The 16,489-nt window shown below is 39.4% G+C and overlaps 1 protein-coding gene across 3 annotated transcripts in view; it reads right to left on the bottom strand.

Annotated features, from left to right (window-relative positions):
- med25 (mediator complex subunit 25) overlaps positions 1-14,999 on the bottom strand; it is a 29,827-nt gene extending 14,828 nt beyond the window's left edge. For 2 of the 3 annotated variants that reach the window (XM_088339770.1, XM_088339787.1), the window contains exons 1-14: positions 14,814-14,999; positions 13,427-13,567; positions 13,303-13,348; positions 11,813-11,937; positions 11,628-11,726; positions 10,737-10,857; positions 10,521-10,668; positions 8,354-8,478; positions 8,137-8,212; positions 5,087-5,346; positions 4,913-5,002; positions 637-722; positions 502-559; positions 324-431 (exon numbers count right to left, since the gene is read on the bottom strand). In XM_088339770.1, coding sequence (XP_088195896.1) covers positions 324-431; positions 502-559; positions 637-722; positions 4,913-5,002; positions 5,087-5,346; positions 8,137-8,212; positions 8,354-8,478; positions 10,521-10,668; positions 10,737-10,857; positions 11,628-11,726; positions 11,813-11,937; positions 13,303-13,348; positions 13,427-13,563 — 1,479 coding nt within the window. In that variant the 5' untranslated portion in view covers positions 13,564-13,567; positions 14,814-14,999. The remainder of the gene's footprint in view (positions 1-323; positions 432-501; positions 560-636; positions 723-4,912; positions 5,003-5,086; positions 5,347-8,136; positions 8,213-8,353; positions 8,479-10,520; positions 10,669-10,736; positions 10,858-11,627; positions 11,727-11,812; positions 11,938-13,302; positions 13,349-13,426; positions 13,568-14,813) is intronic. The other variant, XM_088339779.1, reaches the window with a different exon arrangement.
- Positions 15,000-16,489: the final 1,490 nt, after the last annotated feature.

Here is a 16,489-nt window from a genome sequence, read left to right as displayed (position 1 = left end):
AAAGGTTAAACAAGAATACTTGACACGTCTTTTTTGTCTATTGGTTTTGTGCGTAAATGTGATATTCTGTAATGATTTCTTGAGACAACTATAAGATGCCATCTCACAAGCAAGACACGACTCTTGTCTTTTCTTCACTCTAAAATAACCAGTAAAACTATTTTCAGGATACCAGCTATTACATGTGAGGCCTGTAACAATTTAGATTTTTCTGAATGTAACCAATGTGATGTTAGAACATGGGCTTCTATCTGTGTTAGAATAAAACAGTGACACAAGATGTTTACATTTCTTGGATTTGGACTCCACATGTTGATACTTACAAAACCATTGGCCATAATGCGGTACAGGCCTTTGAGCGACTCCATGTCCTTGTTGGTGAATAGAAACTGAACCATTCGTGAGTTCCTGAACAGGGGACCCAATGTGGTCTGTGGGGAGAGAGCAAAATGGTCAAACCCAAAAAAAAATGAGCTGACAAAACAAGCGAAAGCAGCTAACCAAAAGTTGTTGCGGAATCAGCTGCATGATGAGTTTCTGGGGCCATTGGTCTGTGTTTCTGTGATTCAATAAATCTTTTTGTAACAAGTCAGGGAAAAAAAACACCAAAAGCAAAAGGTTGACCTGTCCACTCACAAGTTCTCCCCCTGGTTGACTTGCACTTGACATGGCAGGGAACGTGTCAGATTGGTGGTGGTATCCATGGAGGATGCTTTGGGTTTCTGCAAGAGGAAGAAAAATAACACTTACACTGTGTGTGATATGTGAAGCCACGAGGTGAAAGATTCCACAAGACAATTAAACGAGGCACAGCACTGCAGGCTCAACAACTTATGGTTATGAATTAGGAGCGAAGGTGCTTATTTTGCGGGGGATCTAATACATGGCGAAATGCCTCTTTTTATCGAAGTGTTTTTCCTGCACAACTCAAAAAACATTTAACATCACTTTATAAACTACTAATCACTAGTGTGGGATAATGTAACAAGTCCAAAAGTTGGAAACCGTTCTAGAATAAACTTGGAAGGCTTAAAAGCACCTATGTGTATAACTTTCCATTTTAACGTGTAACAAATACTAATTTGAATGATCTATATAATATGTATCCTTTGAGATTTGGAATACACAGATGTAGTACAAAGGGGTATACTGCGCCAAAATAGTGATCAATCTATTTCATAGCCACAAAAAGTCTACCCCTGCAGTCCATCTTTAATGTATATCCAGTGTGATGGCAGTATTGCGACGATCTCTTATCAGGTAGAGGTAGGGTGATTGGAAATTTTGAAATAACATCAGGAAAAAAACACCCCTAAAACTTCAGTAGGATGACTCAAAATCAATGGGCAATCAACCCAGTCCATTGATGTTGTTTATCACCCTGATAGGAAGAATTTGTCTAGAGTTGGAGCTGTGTTGCAAGACGCTTGACTGTATTTTTTTACTTGCAGCCCAGAAAATCCGTCACTCAATTATTCTCGCAAGGGAGCCAACTATGAAATCGGGAATTCACAACAGAATAAATTTATAATTCACATCAAATCAAAACGCAGCATTAGTCAATCAGAGAAATCTTGTGTCAGCTCCTCCCAAAGATAGATTATCTTGTTTGATTCAAAATTTTGCACAACTTCAACAAACAGTCTGACATTAGGATTGTTCTTCATTAATACAGAGTTCCTATCAATCTTCCCTCTAAGCTACGCGCGTGCGCATTCGCGCACTGCCCGTACATTCTCAGCGCACAAGAAAATCTATCCAGCGCAATGTTCCCTCTAAGCTGCGTGTGTGTGCGCAATTGCGCACTACCCAGAGCTTTTCCGCGCACAAGAAAAACTAGCCAGCTCACAAAAATCAGGGCTCGAAATTGCTAATTAAGAAGCGAATTAAGTCAAAGTTACAGTACATGAAGGTAAAAATACACGGGTTCCTCTGACGTTGTGTTCTTAATGCGGTATTTTGAAGTCAAGGTCGAAGTAGAACGAAGTTGAGTAAAGTCAGTAGTTTTTCGAGAACCGGCTTCTTCGGCTTGGCTCACTAAAAGGAACCATCTCTTTCGGGTCCTAAATGGCTCTTCAGGTTGTTTTTGCTTCTTTCATCCTTATATGACCAAATATTATGTAAAATTATGCACAAAATGGCTTAAAGAAAGGGGGGGGATAGAACAAAAAAGAAAAAAATACAAAATGAAAAAGTAGTGAAAAGCTGAGAAAAAAACAAAAGGAAGAGAAAAAAGAAGGAAAAATTCAGAAAAAAAGCCAGAAAAAAAGAAAAAAATTAAATCTTGTTGCCAACATTGTACTTCCACTAAAAAGTGTGATTAGATACAGTTGCGTATCGTGCAAACGACTAAATAAGCCCCCAAAAATGTTAGTATCATGTGACAAAAGATACCAGGAAAAAAAAGAAATGGAACTCTTGTGAAAGAATTGTTGTAAAAACAAATGACATTTGTAGGCCGCACAACCTTTGCAATAATACATTAGTCAATTCATTCAAAAGTGAAATTTTTTTTGCATTGCCGGGAAACATAGCAAAATGTAACGTGATGTCAAGTTTTGGACATGTTTGATAATGATTTAGTTGCCACACTTGGGATTGCTGTTGCTCACTGTTGTTTCAAGCGTTGCTCACCGACTTTGTGTGAACGCTCAGACCCGTGGAAAATTAGAGGGAACATTGGTTCCGACAGCTTAATACAAGTTATATTCAAGACTCTTTAAGACTTTTTCGATGACTTGTAAAATAAAAGTAAAGATCAAATCGACAAGAAGAAAGCACAACTGAAACCAACAAGACAAAAAAACCCCCACAAATATTTCTTGCACGCAATACATCGTACCTCGTACACATCATCTTGCACAGCTTTTAGCCGTGGTGAAAAACGTTCATCAGACAGCAACTTTTCATTAAATTGACACTTTCCCATTGACCAAAGTTAACGTTTCTGTCTGAAGTTACTACAGTATGTGTATCGTGGGAAGACCTAAGACATGCATCTGCTCTGGAAGACCCGACTGAAATCACATCCCCGCTTTGATAGTCACGTGGTGTTGCCACGAAAGTGAATAGGTGAAATATTAAAAAGGACCATTGATAAATGATAATATATAATTTTAGTTCAAACACACATAAATCTCAAATTGGATTTAAGCCATTTCATGCTGATTAAGGGCTTATTATTAGAAAGAGAAAAATTAAATGACTTTTAAGACTTTTCAAGGTCGGTAGGAAAGTGACATTTTATTGTCACCGCAGTTTGGTGAAAGTAAGAAAAGGACAGTTTCAAGTTCAGTCCAAATGCCTTATCAAACCCCAAAATAGATGAGTCAAGATGGCGGCGCGTTGTGCAGACGCTGCGGTTCGGGCTCCAGTTCGTCTTTTGTTTTTCAGTGTCCCCTGATCCCTCTTATTTTCCCTTCGACTCCCTTCGCATTTACAATAATATCCACTACATCCCGAGGGATATACAGAGACCACCGGATCTCCCTGGAAGATTTGCCGCCTGCCGACAATGACAACGACGGAGCAAAGGCTGAGCTAAGCTAAGAAGGCGACCACACAGACCAGCGCTCCCAAGCATGTTCAACCAACGCCAGATCCATCGTCCACAATGAGTGAATTGAGCTGCGGATCGCCACCAACAACGTCCGGAATTGGAGGACTTTTTTTTTTTTTGCCATCACGGAGTCTTGGCTTTTCCGACGCCGCATTACATCACCGGCTCGAACGAGACGAAGACTCCGGTAAAAACAAGGGTTGGAGACTACGCGCTACAATAATAGCGGAACCATTGACACACACTGCTCACTCGATATGGTGTTTCTAGCTATGTACCGGGAGAGTTAACTGTGGTCTTTGTGTTTGCTGTATACTTTCCACCGCTAACAGTTTCACCGGATGCTAACGTTAGCATAGCGCTAAATCTCCTGCCCGCTGCTAAACAGCAGCTTGCACACCCCAAAGGAGCTTTATCGTCGACGGCGACTTTAATCGGGCATGTTTATGGACTGTACTCCCAAATCCATTCAATTGTGGACTGAGCAATTCGGAAAAACGCTGGACTATGTGTAATGTAAGATCAAACATTCGGTTGTGTCCGGCAACTGTTTGACCCTCACAACCCCCCACCCCCCGAGGACAACAAAGTCAGTTAGTTCTTTGTTCGTTTGTGTCTTTGTTTCCTTATCCTCACTGTAAATGTGGAACTGGAGTCGTCCAATTTCGTTGTCACAGCATATCCCATGTTGTAACAATGACAATAAAGGCATATTCTATTCTATTCTATGAAAAAGACATTTATTTAAGAAATGCACATACTTGCATCTGCAACATAAGGAGTTTGACACAAGTTGCAATGATGACTTAAGCCAAAAGATGGCATCAGCGAGCAAGAACGCTCGCAATTCTTTACAGCACCTTTAAAAGTGAGGTGCATTGTTTGATGTGCCCTTAAAAAGTTGAAAGTAACTTATTCTCCCAATTAAGTGTGTTAAGAGTGCCCAAATGAGTTCAAAGGCCCTAACGCCTTATTTTACACTGTGTCTATCTGCGTTCATCTTACATTTATCAGAGTTGTTCAATGCGAAACACATTGGGTTTAGGGAAAAGGGGCCTGGGGGAGTGCTGGAAATGTTCAAAGTGAGAAACGGCCCGACTTGGTCCAAAAACCAACCCAAACCCCGAGCAAGATAAGGCTACAAAAATGACTTTGAGCCAGGAGATGGCAGCAGAGTAACAACATTTTAAATTCCATACAGCTCCTTCAAGAACATTGAAATATCAGCATTCAATCTGAGTTTTTGGCCTCAAAACTACCAATAATCACATAGGCCCTGTAAAAATTATACCTATCACCAAAATGAAGGCAATAAAATGCTGTAAAATTGCTGTGTATGTGTAAAGATATTACCTCTTGCCACTCCAATACACCGCTCCATGCCACAATTTTATTGGCCATGCCTTGTTGCTGTCCCATTGGATTTGGGTTCACTTGTGGTGCCTGATAACCCAAAAGAAAAAAAACTCACTCACTTACCTCAAAGCACGTTACAAAAGGATTGGGCACAACGCTTAAACATCATACCATGTTGGGTTGTGTATTTGGTGGTATGGGCTGGTTGGGTGCCGGCTGCTGTTGAGCAGGCGGTGGAGGCTGCTGATTGGGCAGCGCCGGGCCGGGTGGCACAGCTTGCTGCTGGTTAGCTGTGCCCGGCTGCTGTGCCATAAGGGACTGACCGGCTGTAGTAACCGTGGAGATGCTGGGCTGGTTAAGCTTCACTCCAGAGAGTGAAGGCATGGGCGGCTGACCAGCAAATGGCGGTCCTGCGCCGATTAACCCAGAGACTGGAGAGAAGGGTGGGCATTTATTGGGAATTAAGTTTGCTATGTCGGCAAGTATAAAACTTTACTCCACTTCTGAAATGAATTACAGTGGTATCATTAAGATAAACATTAGTACCTTTGAGTTTTCTTCCCTGCTTTATCAATTAGACTTTTTTCTTCCTGTTAGAAAATCTTAAGATCACAGCTGGGATACTGTTCTGTTTTATTGGTAGAGGGTGGCAAGCTTCGATGTTGTCAATGTTCAGTTTTATGTTTTTCGATGTGAGGAACGCCACAACCTGTTCTTCTGCACCTGCAGCAGCCTCTTCGCTGGGCTCCACCCCATTGATCCTAAGCCCAGTCACAATGGCATCGTTCACCCTTGAATATTGCTCCAAGTCATCCACTTTCCTTTCCAATATAGAATTATTTTTTGTCTTTTTCTACAATTTGCATCCTTAGTTCTTTCATCTCCGCCAACAGTTTAAATAGCATATCTTGTTTGTCTGGAATATCTTCTACCTTGTTTGCAAGAAAGTCCAATATTTTTCTCATATCCTCTGTCTTGTCCGAGGCATGATTTCTTTTCGGCCCCATAATTATCTCAGAATAATCAAGACACTCTAAAGTTGCCCTGCTCATGTCAGCATGCCCGTCAGTGGACCACGCTAGTTAGCCTAACTTCCCTTCACGCCACCGCTGGAAACTTCTCCTCGCAGCGAAAACCACCTTGCACGCGGAAAAAAACAAAGCCAAAAGTAGCCGGAAACAAAAAAAAAAAAATCAAAAAGAAAGTTCTCAAAGTAGTCCTCGGTTGCTCGGAATGAAAAAAATTCACAACCAAGCTGGAACCTGAAAATGCAGTAATCAGGTGCCTTATCGTGGAAGGTGCATGCGCAAACTCGTATATACCAGTTATATATATATATATATATATATATATATATATATATATATATATATAAAGAATAGTATTAATATTTTTCTCATATCCTCTGTCTTGTCCGAGGCATGATTTCTTTTCGGCCCCATTATTATCTCAGAATAATCAAGACACCCAGGGTTGGAATTGGGGGGTTTGCTCACCTAATGACTAACATGGCTGCACCCTGTTTGGCTGCGGCTGCATTGGCTCGCTACAGTTTAACTGTACGGGTCAGGTGTATCGACATGTCGTTCTGTGTGCATGGTTACAAAGAATGACAATAAAATGGAATTTCTTAAAAAAAAAAATAATAATTAAAAAAAAAAAAAAAAACTGGACAAAGGATTTTTCCAGTTAGATGGCTTTAGGAGTATAAGCGGACCAATTAGTTTTTAATTATTTTATATCAGGAAAATTATTTTTAGACAAGCAATTCACATTCGGAGCTCACCCATACAACAAATATGCTCATGTAAAGATATACCAATGTATTTGAATCAAGCTTACCGTTTGCAGTAGAAACAATGAGGCTTGGTTAAAAAACAAAACAAATACCCATAGACTGTAATGGCAGTGTCTCCTAAGCTTGTGAATCGTGTACTATACAGAGGAGAGTTAAGGTACACGATTACTTCTTAGGTACTCTTAAATTATATTTTCCCTTAACAATTAATTGAAATGCAACTAAGTGCCAGCGTTTCCAGCTTAATCTCTCAAGTTAAATTGAATTTACACCTGCATTTACAGAATTTGGCTTACAGTGAAATCTCATGCTGTGTTTTTCTTAGGTAGCCACTAACTCGGTCCCTCTGCAGTTTTCTTGTCTAAATGTAGGATTTTTTTATTCGACTAAAAGATTCCCCAGGCCTTATTTGTGTATTGTTCCATGTAATTGAATGGCACACTTTAGGATTTTTGATCGAATACAAGCCTCGCAAGGTCAGCCTGACTGTAAACAAAGCAGAGTGTGCATTTCATAGTTTATTTCCTTCAACACAACAGGGACAATTTTATCGCACCAATCTTTTGCTCAGATATATCATATTATTGTCATTGCTTGTACTGTAACAAGCAGCTGGCACCTGGGGTCCTCTACAAAGTTTGGGTACCATCTATTTAATGAAATCTAGTTACCACTGTGCTATCTATACAAGCTTTAGTGGAACAGTTATTTGTTTTATTATTGCTCTTGTTGTAAAGGCTTGCCTAGAGACATAGATGTTTTTATAAGTTCACATGTATGCATGCCCATGCAGCCTTGGAGAGGCTAGGCGGTGCAGAAAATGGATGGATGAACATTTATGCATTTTATATTCGACCAGATTGATTACTCTTTATTAGGATGAAAACTGCTTATTCATAACATTTATAAACATCAGTCAGTATGTTTTTATTATTATTGGATCATTTCCTGCATTCAAACTTTAAAGCCTTTATTTAGTTGTTTGCACTGGTGTAACAAAATTAATTTGCACTCAAAAAATTATCAAGGTTTGTTGGGCCAAATTATTTTTTAAAGCCTTTTAGTAAAGTATTTCACAAGCTTTTGCACAAATGAAGTAAATGGCTACGTTAACATATTTCTTTTAATCCGTCTACTTTTAAAAAGACTGTTCGGTCACAAAATTAGTTGATGCACAAGTGCACATTCGAAATAATTTGAAATTATGCCGTGGCGCAGGCGTGGCTGTTACCATTTATGTGTCTCATAAATTACATTCTACAAAGACCTAATAGCAGCTCTGTCGTGGAATGACACATTTACGTGCATTAACACTTCTCGTTAGTAACTACATCCAAAAAGCACATCGGCGGAATAAGTGAAAGAGAACGAGACAAAAACAAGTGGAAACTTGGCAAACAAAAACAGTCAGCTGGCAACTCACATCGGTTTTTCTGACCTTTGGCTGCCTCCACAACCATCTGTGCAGCCACCTGAGCAGCAGTCATGGTGGGTGGATTCTGTTGGCATGCGGATTAAAAAGGAAGACAAAGCTGGATCAAATATTTTGGTCCAAGCAACAAAAACAATTCCAGGTAAACGGCTGCCAGACGAAAAATGCAGTCAATTAAGAGTGCCGCTGCTGGACACTGGCAGCGCACCTGATAAGGATGTGCGGCGCTCATTTGGGGAGGAGCCTGTTGGCCTACGAGCATAGGCTGATTGACAGACAGCGGCTGTGGAGGCAGGACAGGCTTCATGGGCATGGGGCCTCCAGCTGAGGACACTGAAAGTGTAAAAGAAGACGGTTTATCATGCTTGATCACTATTCAATGATAATATTGACAGTATTACTAAGTTTAATTTAATCATCAACTGTACGGAATTTTAAACATTGCCACTCTCTGCTGCAATCTCCTACCTTAAAGTCATGATTGCAGCCTTAGACAGCTCATTCATGATACGCGTGCAAGTACAAGCATTTTTTAGAAGTGCGTGAATAATTTTTTTCCCCGGCTTTCTTGGCGTTTGGGTTGGTATTGGACCATACTTGAAGAGAGCATTTTCTTACTTTCACTATTTTCATGTTAATTAACGCAGGAACGAGCATGACCTCCCTCTCCAGGACTTCCTCCAGCCCCCATTCTTTGAACCATATGTGTTACACCCCGAACAGCTCTGACAAAAGTAACATAGAAGCAGATAGGCGAAGTGAAAAATAAAGCATGAGTGCTCTTTTAACACATAAAACTTGATAGGGAAAATGATTAACTTTCAACTTTTTAATGACACCTCAAATGACACACCCCATCTTAAAAGACGTACACACTGCTGCTACTGTTCATGGCCCAATTTTCAACCGGACAAAATAACGGACGACCTAAAAAATTTCCCATCAACTTTTATAAAAATCTGTCAATGATGGAAAATTGTCAGTAAATGTAACCACTACATACATAAATATAAAAACATATAATCGTTCGTACAGTCTTGTTTAACTTTTTTTTATTACAATTTGTTATCATTAATTAACCTCTCCTCCCAAGTCCACACAAGTATGATATGAAAAGTTTGTTTTGCTACAGGCAAATCAAGTTTATTGATTGGGTTCGGGCTGGGTTGAGTTTTAATGCCTGCAGGCCTATGTTGAGGCAGAGTTCATTTTACCTCTGAAAAGTGATGGGTCCCGGGGACTCGCATGCTCAAAAATCTATGGGTGTCAACAGAGATCTATAGGTCCCCAAAATTTTGTGTTATCGAGGTTGAAATCGTAAATCTGCGATAAATATATACAGTAATTCCTCGGTTACGGCAGTTAATGGGGACCAAAACCACCCGCGAAAAGTGAAAATCTGCGAAGTAGCGACGCCCCTTCAAAAATGCTTTAAAAAAATAATACATTTTTAAAAATCATTTTATTCTATTATTTTTAGACCTGCGAAGCTCTGAGCCCGCGAACGTGGAACCCCGAAGTGGCGAGGTCCCACTGTAATATAAATCTATATATTAATTCAGTTTTAATCATCAAATTATTAATTCATTTCTGAATCAAATTATTGTTGGTAATATACCGATTAAAGGGATAACCACAAACCTGTCTTTTGTTAACTTTCTCCTTTTATACTTTTTTCTTAACTTCTTTATACAACATAATTCGTAATATAAATCATCAAGGCAAGTGATCTCGGCTCTTTTTAATGAGTTGAGCCAAAAGAGCCGGTTCTCTAAAAAAAAAAACGGACTTCCTTTCACTCCACAACGACATCTCGATGGCCGAGATCGGCATACAGACGAAAACTCGAACCGCGAGACCAAAACAAAAATGCCTGACGAAAGGTTTGGAGTGCAGTAAAACTTTGTTAAAAAAAGTAATCGGGTTATAATGACAATGGCACGTTGATTTGAGACTATGCGTCCCCAGCAAAAAATGATGCGTCTAGGACGCAGGGACGCGGGCAAACGAGAACACTGTTGAGGTCAGGCTGGATTATTTTAACCTGATCTTACCTCTGTCCAGAGCCACATCCATATATTGATGATTGATAAAAATGTCAAGTTAATTGTACAGCCTATTTGGAAAGATTTTTCTTTTTCACTCAATAATGGTCAATAAGCGGTGGTACTTATTCATAGATGATAACCGATCCTGTGACAAAATGCATTTATTCATTTTAATCCTGCTCACATCCGCTCTGTATTTTAAAAGATTTCTAGTTATGAATGTATAATAAGACGGTTTAATTTTAACCTAAATAACAATTGACCAGTGATATGACATAAATTGCACAAAAAATTTAGAATACTGGTTATCTATGTACTACAACTTACCTGGCAGTGAAATGCCCCTGACAAGCACCATGTCTTGGCTGTAGTCTGGATGAGGCTCTACTACACCACCAAGTGGGGAAGCCCGCTCAAACAGAGCTCTTAGGGCGGGTAGCTTTCTTGGGGCCACCACAGAGAAGTGGATCCCTCGCTGAGGAGAGTACATTGAAATGAGCTTAGTTTCACGACCAAACATCACAAGTGTCTGGGAAAACTCACATCTCTGATGATTTTGACCAGGTTGTCGGCAGTACAGCCTGCGTAGCTAACGCTCTCCACAGCGGGAAGCAAGTATGGCGGAGAGTTACATAGCAGGACACACACTTTGTGTGTCTGACCTCTTGTGACGGCAGAAAAAAGGGACATTGTGCAAAAGAAATGACTCACTTGTATAGACTCGTTAGTCAGTTTGACGACCATAAATAGACATGTTGGTCATAATCGGACACCTATAAAAAAAAAGACTGAAAAAAACAGGCTCTGAACTGGGAAATTAAGTATGCCATTCTTCCTCAAGGTCTGACAATATGGGAGAATTTTGTAAGCCATTTGCACAATTTTTTTTTCATTAATGATATTTTTATATATTTAACTCATTCACATGATAAATTATCATTTCCTAGACATACATTGCATCAAGTTTGGCTCTGCTTGGTGACAAAGAAGCAGATAATGAACCAATTACATGACTACAAAAAAGGCTTGATTTTTATATTATTCAGAAAGTAAGAACGAAGAAATTACAGCAGGGCTGAATAGAAAAACAAGAGGCAAAATAACAACTGAGGAACAAAAGCAGCAACAAAAAAATCACAGCAATCACTGTAAGAAAAAAACAATTACTTTGGTGCTACAATAATCAAATGAAAGGCACAGACTCAGACTAAAACGGTTGGCTTGATGATATGGCAATAGAAAAGAGTAACAATAAGAGATATGGGGTAGAGGTAAACAATTCAAGGACAGGGAATGGGTACGGGTGGTAAAGAATTTGATGAAGGAATACGCTATGACGAGACTGGGCCTTCAAAACAAAAGCTGACAGAAAGGACAACAACAGAAAAACTTAATGACAGGACTTGACTAAGAAGTTGATGTAAAGGCCCTCACATTTGTTCCCGCATCTTCTTGAAGTCGTCAAAAAGCTGTAAGGCTACGGAGAGGCCTTCTGCAATCAGGCTACAACTCTCCGCTCCTCCTCCCATGAATCTGTCGATTCAAGTAGGGTAACACTTGAAATTTCCCACCGTTACCCAAATAAAATATCGGAGCACCTAACACAAAAGTGGACTTACTGGATGCTATCAATCCAGGAAACAAACTCGAACGCGGAGCTGGTGGGTGCATGACATTGAACATAAGATTCGGGAGCGCAGTCCACAGTGTTGAACACCACCAAGCCGTACTGCGTCCCCCCATACTGCAGGAAAAACAGATTAAGAGTAAGTGTCGTGTATACCACGTGTTTGATTATTTTGGTGATAATTTCTCTCCTGTGCAGGCAAAGAGAAAATTAACGAGCTGCTCGTTTCCACAAAACACACCGGTGTCAGAGGTGAAGTTAAAAAAAAAAAATAAACACATAAATTTTAGACCCTCCGGTGTGGGATAAATTAGACAATGTTTATGTCTATATTATTCATAGAGGAGGCAGGATGCTACTAAAGGTATTTGAACTTTTTTAACCACAAATCTAACAAGTCCTCACGCAAGACATCCGATTTGAACAGAAGGGTTTGTTACATGGTGCGGTTCCCTTTCTGTATTTTCGGAGTCATTGTCCAGTTTATATAGTTCCCTCAACGAACGATGAGACTGTGGCAAACACCAATGACAAAAACAGAAAAAGACAACTTCTTCACGGTCTGTGTTGTAATCAGTCCGGATTGTCCATAGAATGCTTTATTGTGAGGATGTTGAAAGTGCCCTGACACTATTGACTGAAATATAAATTACACAGCATTTGACACGACTAAGCCTTCATTTATCTTCTCTTTCAGCTCAGTAGTAAAAGGCACAGTAATCACCATCTTCATAGTCATATCATTCTGTAGTAGTAGCCAACTTGAATTCTCAACTGATCCGAAAACATGTGACCTTAACAACTTAAAATCAGGCTGAATCGAGCAGCTGAATTCAGCACCTGGTGTGTGTGGGACAGTGCCATAGGCGTCCTCCAGCCAATAACATTGATCTACCAATTTTTCACGCTATTGGCGGAAATTGTGCTCAGGAAGTCATGTTTGTGTAAACACTAGCAAAAATATTAGCGTTGACGGGCATTCTATTTGAGCAAGGGTGTTGGGGCCGTGGTTTGTTGAAAAAGCACCATGGAGACACCACAGAGAGCCAAGAAATGTATGACCGCATGCAGCTCCAGAGCAGCTTATACACGAAAGCCTATGTTTATGGATTTTGTTGATATTTATTAGGAGTGCCTTGACACAAAACCTAGCAAAAAGACAGCCCCAGAGGCTTAAAGTACTACTGTGTAAATTTTCACAAGTCAGTTCAGCCGTTTCTAAGCCTAAAAGACACATACAAACGCACGCAAATGAGGATTTACATAATAGTCTAGATGGATAAATGTGCTATTTTTCCTTTGCACAATGCCGTAATACTCATTTCAATCAGACTTAACACAAAAAAAAATCTCAATTCATTTTTAAATGTGATTGCCATCACTTCTGTCAGGTTATATATCAACAGCACAAAGTATGATGGGTAACTGCAAAAAAAAATGTTATAACCTTTATATAGTACAAATTTGAAGATAAAGACTCACATCGCCTCCAAAGTCTGTTTCTGCTGGCGGCCCTCCATTGAAATACCTGCAGGATCACATGCATGTCTGATTTATCTCAATTGATATATGAGAAAATGATGAAATTTAGTTCATGTGGCCTTACTCAATAGCGGGAAGTACATAATTCTTCCTAAGGGATTCAAAGTAGGGTCCCAGGTTGGCCGTGCCCTCTATGACAAAGACCACATCAGCCACTTGGTTGCTGCCTTGTTTGGCAGAAGCATCCATGAGGGACACCATGGACCTAAACACCCAATTACACCAGGGTCAAACATATATGTACACGTTTCATTATCCTTGTAGTGTAAATTAGTGGTTCTCAACTGCTCTGACTTGAGGACCCATCATCCCACCCTAGTTGCAAGCCGTGAACCAAATAAAAAAAAAAAACACTTTTCAAATTATTTGAATGAAAGGCAGCTAAAACCAGAGATAGTAGATAGATAGATAGATAGATAGATAGATAGATAGATAGATAGATAGATAGATAGATAGATAGATAGATAGATAGATAGATAGATAGATAGATAGATAGATAGATAGATAGATAGATAGATAGATAGATAGATAGATAGATAGATAGATAGAGATAGATAGATAGATAGATAGATAGATACTTTGTTCATCCCCGAAGGGAAATTCACATTTCCAGCAGCATCCCTGAGCTGAGAACAATCGAGAACAATCGAAAATAACACGGGAGCTGCTGGAGTGGCTGCCATTCGTGACGGCGCCGGAAGAAAAGATTCAATTTGAATCATGTACAAACAAACAAACAATTGAATCATGTACAAACAAACAAACAAACAAAATATAGAATATATTCACGTTGTTTAGAAAACAAAATGACCAGTAAAACCAAAACGACTTGAAGTAGTAATATTTCGTCCAAAGCTTCAATTAGCTGCATTTAATTAAAACCAAAATGCTTTAAATGTAATGAATTGTTAAAGCTCATTTTATAATGGGAGGGAGGAGGTGGGGGATTTCCGATGTTACAGAGGTTTCTGGTCCCAATTATCCGCAATAAACAGATTACAGTATCTGGATTCACCATGCCCAATTTATGTAAACAAACTTTTCAAAGTCGCTTTCTGAGGTGTTAAAAAGCGGGTGTCAACTCACATTTGAAAGACATTATGACCATCTACTGCTAAGGATTGTAAAATACCCTCAGTTCTTTTTGTTTACTTAGCATTTTTTAAACTAAGGCAAAAGCCCACAGCCCACTGAGAATAGACATACGACCCACTTTTTGGCCCCGACCCACCACTTGAGAAACGCTGGAATGCTTGACAATAATGTCCCATTTACAAAAATATTTGCTGGATAGTTATCACGGCAAGCTACATAGCTGCAAACATACGCATCACGTTCAGTTTCAGTTCCATTATAAGGGAAGAAATAAAAGGGGGAACATATCATCGAAATAGCAATATAAACGTATAACCAAGAGCCCCCATTAGCATGGCGCCGGTTTTTAAACTCACGCGAGTAAATATAAAATGTCCGTCCGTCTGTCACCACATTGCAATTTTCCACCACTGATAAAGGATAGAGATGACTCTTATGGGGCGTTTAAATAAAATAAATTCCACGTAAGTATCGCATTAAGCTCAACATAATGAGATCCGAGCGTTTTGTTGTATTTTCACGGGATGTATATGAGCACGCAAAGGAAGTGACATAGTTTCAAATCTTCTTCGAACGCCATTTAAGACGATATTTTTACTCTGGTGCCCCTTAGTGGACATTTCTTTTAAGCTGACTCTCCAGACTGCTTCCCCCTCATAAGTCACGTCGCCCAGTAGATGCCGACAAATATCTACAGTCATACCTGTCAAGCTCCAGGGCTCCATGCCCTTACAAACTGTCGTACTTTCCCTTACAAAATACAAAACAAATCTTACACTTTTTTTTCCAAACGTGTTTATTTATGCAGTTTAACATGTTATATTGTACATGTGTTTCGTTATATCATATATATTGTTAATTAACATTTTGTTGTGAGATACTGAGTTGCTCGACATGAATGAGGTTTATTATAAAAAAAGTTAGCTTGGACGTTCACTGTAGAATGAAAAAGTCATGCAAATATAATTAAGTAGAATAATACATTTTGTTATTAAATTATTAATTCATTTTCTGCATTAAATTATTGTTGGTAATATACTGATTAAAGGGATAACCACAAACCTGCCTTTTTTAATTTTCTCCTTACATGCTTCCTTTTTTTCTTAACTTCTGTATACAACATAATAATTTGTAATATAATGCATCAAAGCAAGTGAGCCGTTTGGGGGCCGGCTCTCTTTAATGAGTTGAGCCGAAAAAGCCGGTTCTCTAAAAAGAGACAGACTACCTTTCACTACACAACTACCACGGAATGATGCATGATGGGAAATCCCCAGGCGGCAGACGCATGCCGAAAAAGCCGGTTCTCTAAAAAGAGACAGACTTCCTTTCACTACACAACTACCACGGAATGATGCATGATGGGAAATCCCCAGGCGGGAGACGCATGCGCACAGTAGCATCAAACCGCTCGCTCCGTTTGCACAGAAAAAAACAATACCGAGATAGAGGCTACCGCGGCAAACTCGTTTGACTTGATTTGCCGTTTCGTGATCGTCAGTGTATACCTGATGGTACTCATAATTGACAAATTTGGATTTTCTTGTACGTCGTACACGTCTTAAAATGCATAATAGACGTAATTTGTACGGCAAAAACGTACAGGTTGACAGGTATGTACAGTGGACAAAAAAAAACAATGCCACAGAATAAAAAGCTTTGCTGTCCATTTACAGCAGTATCTCTTATTACAAGTTTATTTCGTTCAGGGTTGTGCTCGTATCTTTAATCGATCGCGTAACGAGTGAAATTCCCCGATATCAAATAATTCAAGCATAATTTGTCCGTTCGTGTCTTACCAAAAGCATTCAAGTGAACCGTAAATAGCTATAAAACACATCATCCTGATCACTAAAACACATTCAAATAGTAGTTCAATAAAACCAAAATACATTGATATTGACAAAGTAAAATGCGGAGGAGGGTGGGCCCGTTTGCTTGACGGAGATCGAAGAACTATCAACTTTTACGTTTTTCCCGTATTTTATACGTTTCATTTTCTGTTTCAAATTGTTTAAACAATTTAAAAATG

The sequence above is a fragment of the Urocampus carinirostris genome, chromosome 1, assembly GCF_059441175.1.
Source record: "Urocampus carinirostris isolate Australia breed hairy pipefish chromosome 1, RoL_Ucar_1.0, whole genome shotgun sequence".
Lineage (NCBI taxonomy): Eukaryota > Metazoa > Chordata > Actinopteri > Syngnathiformes > Syngnathidae > Urocampus > Urocampus carinirostris.
Note: the sequence above shows the minus strand (reverse complement) of the source record. Positions and strands in the feature narration are given on the sequence as shown.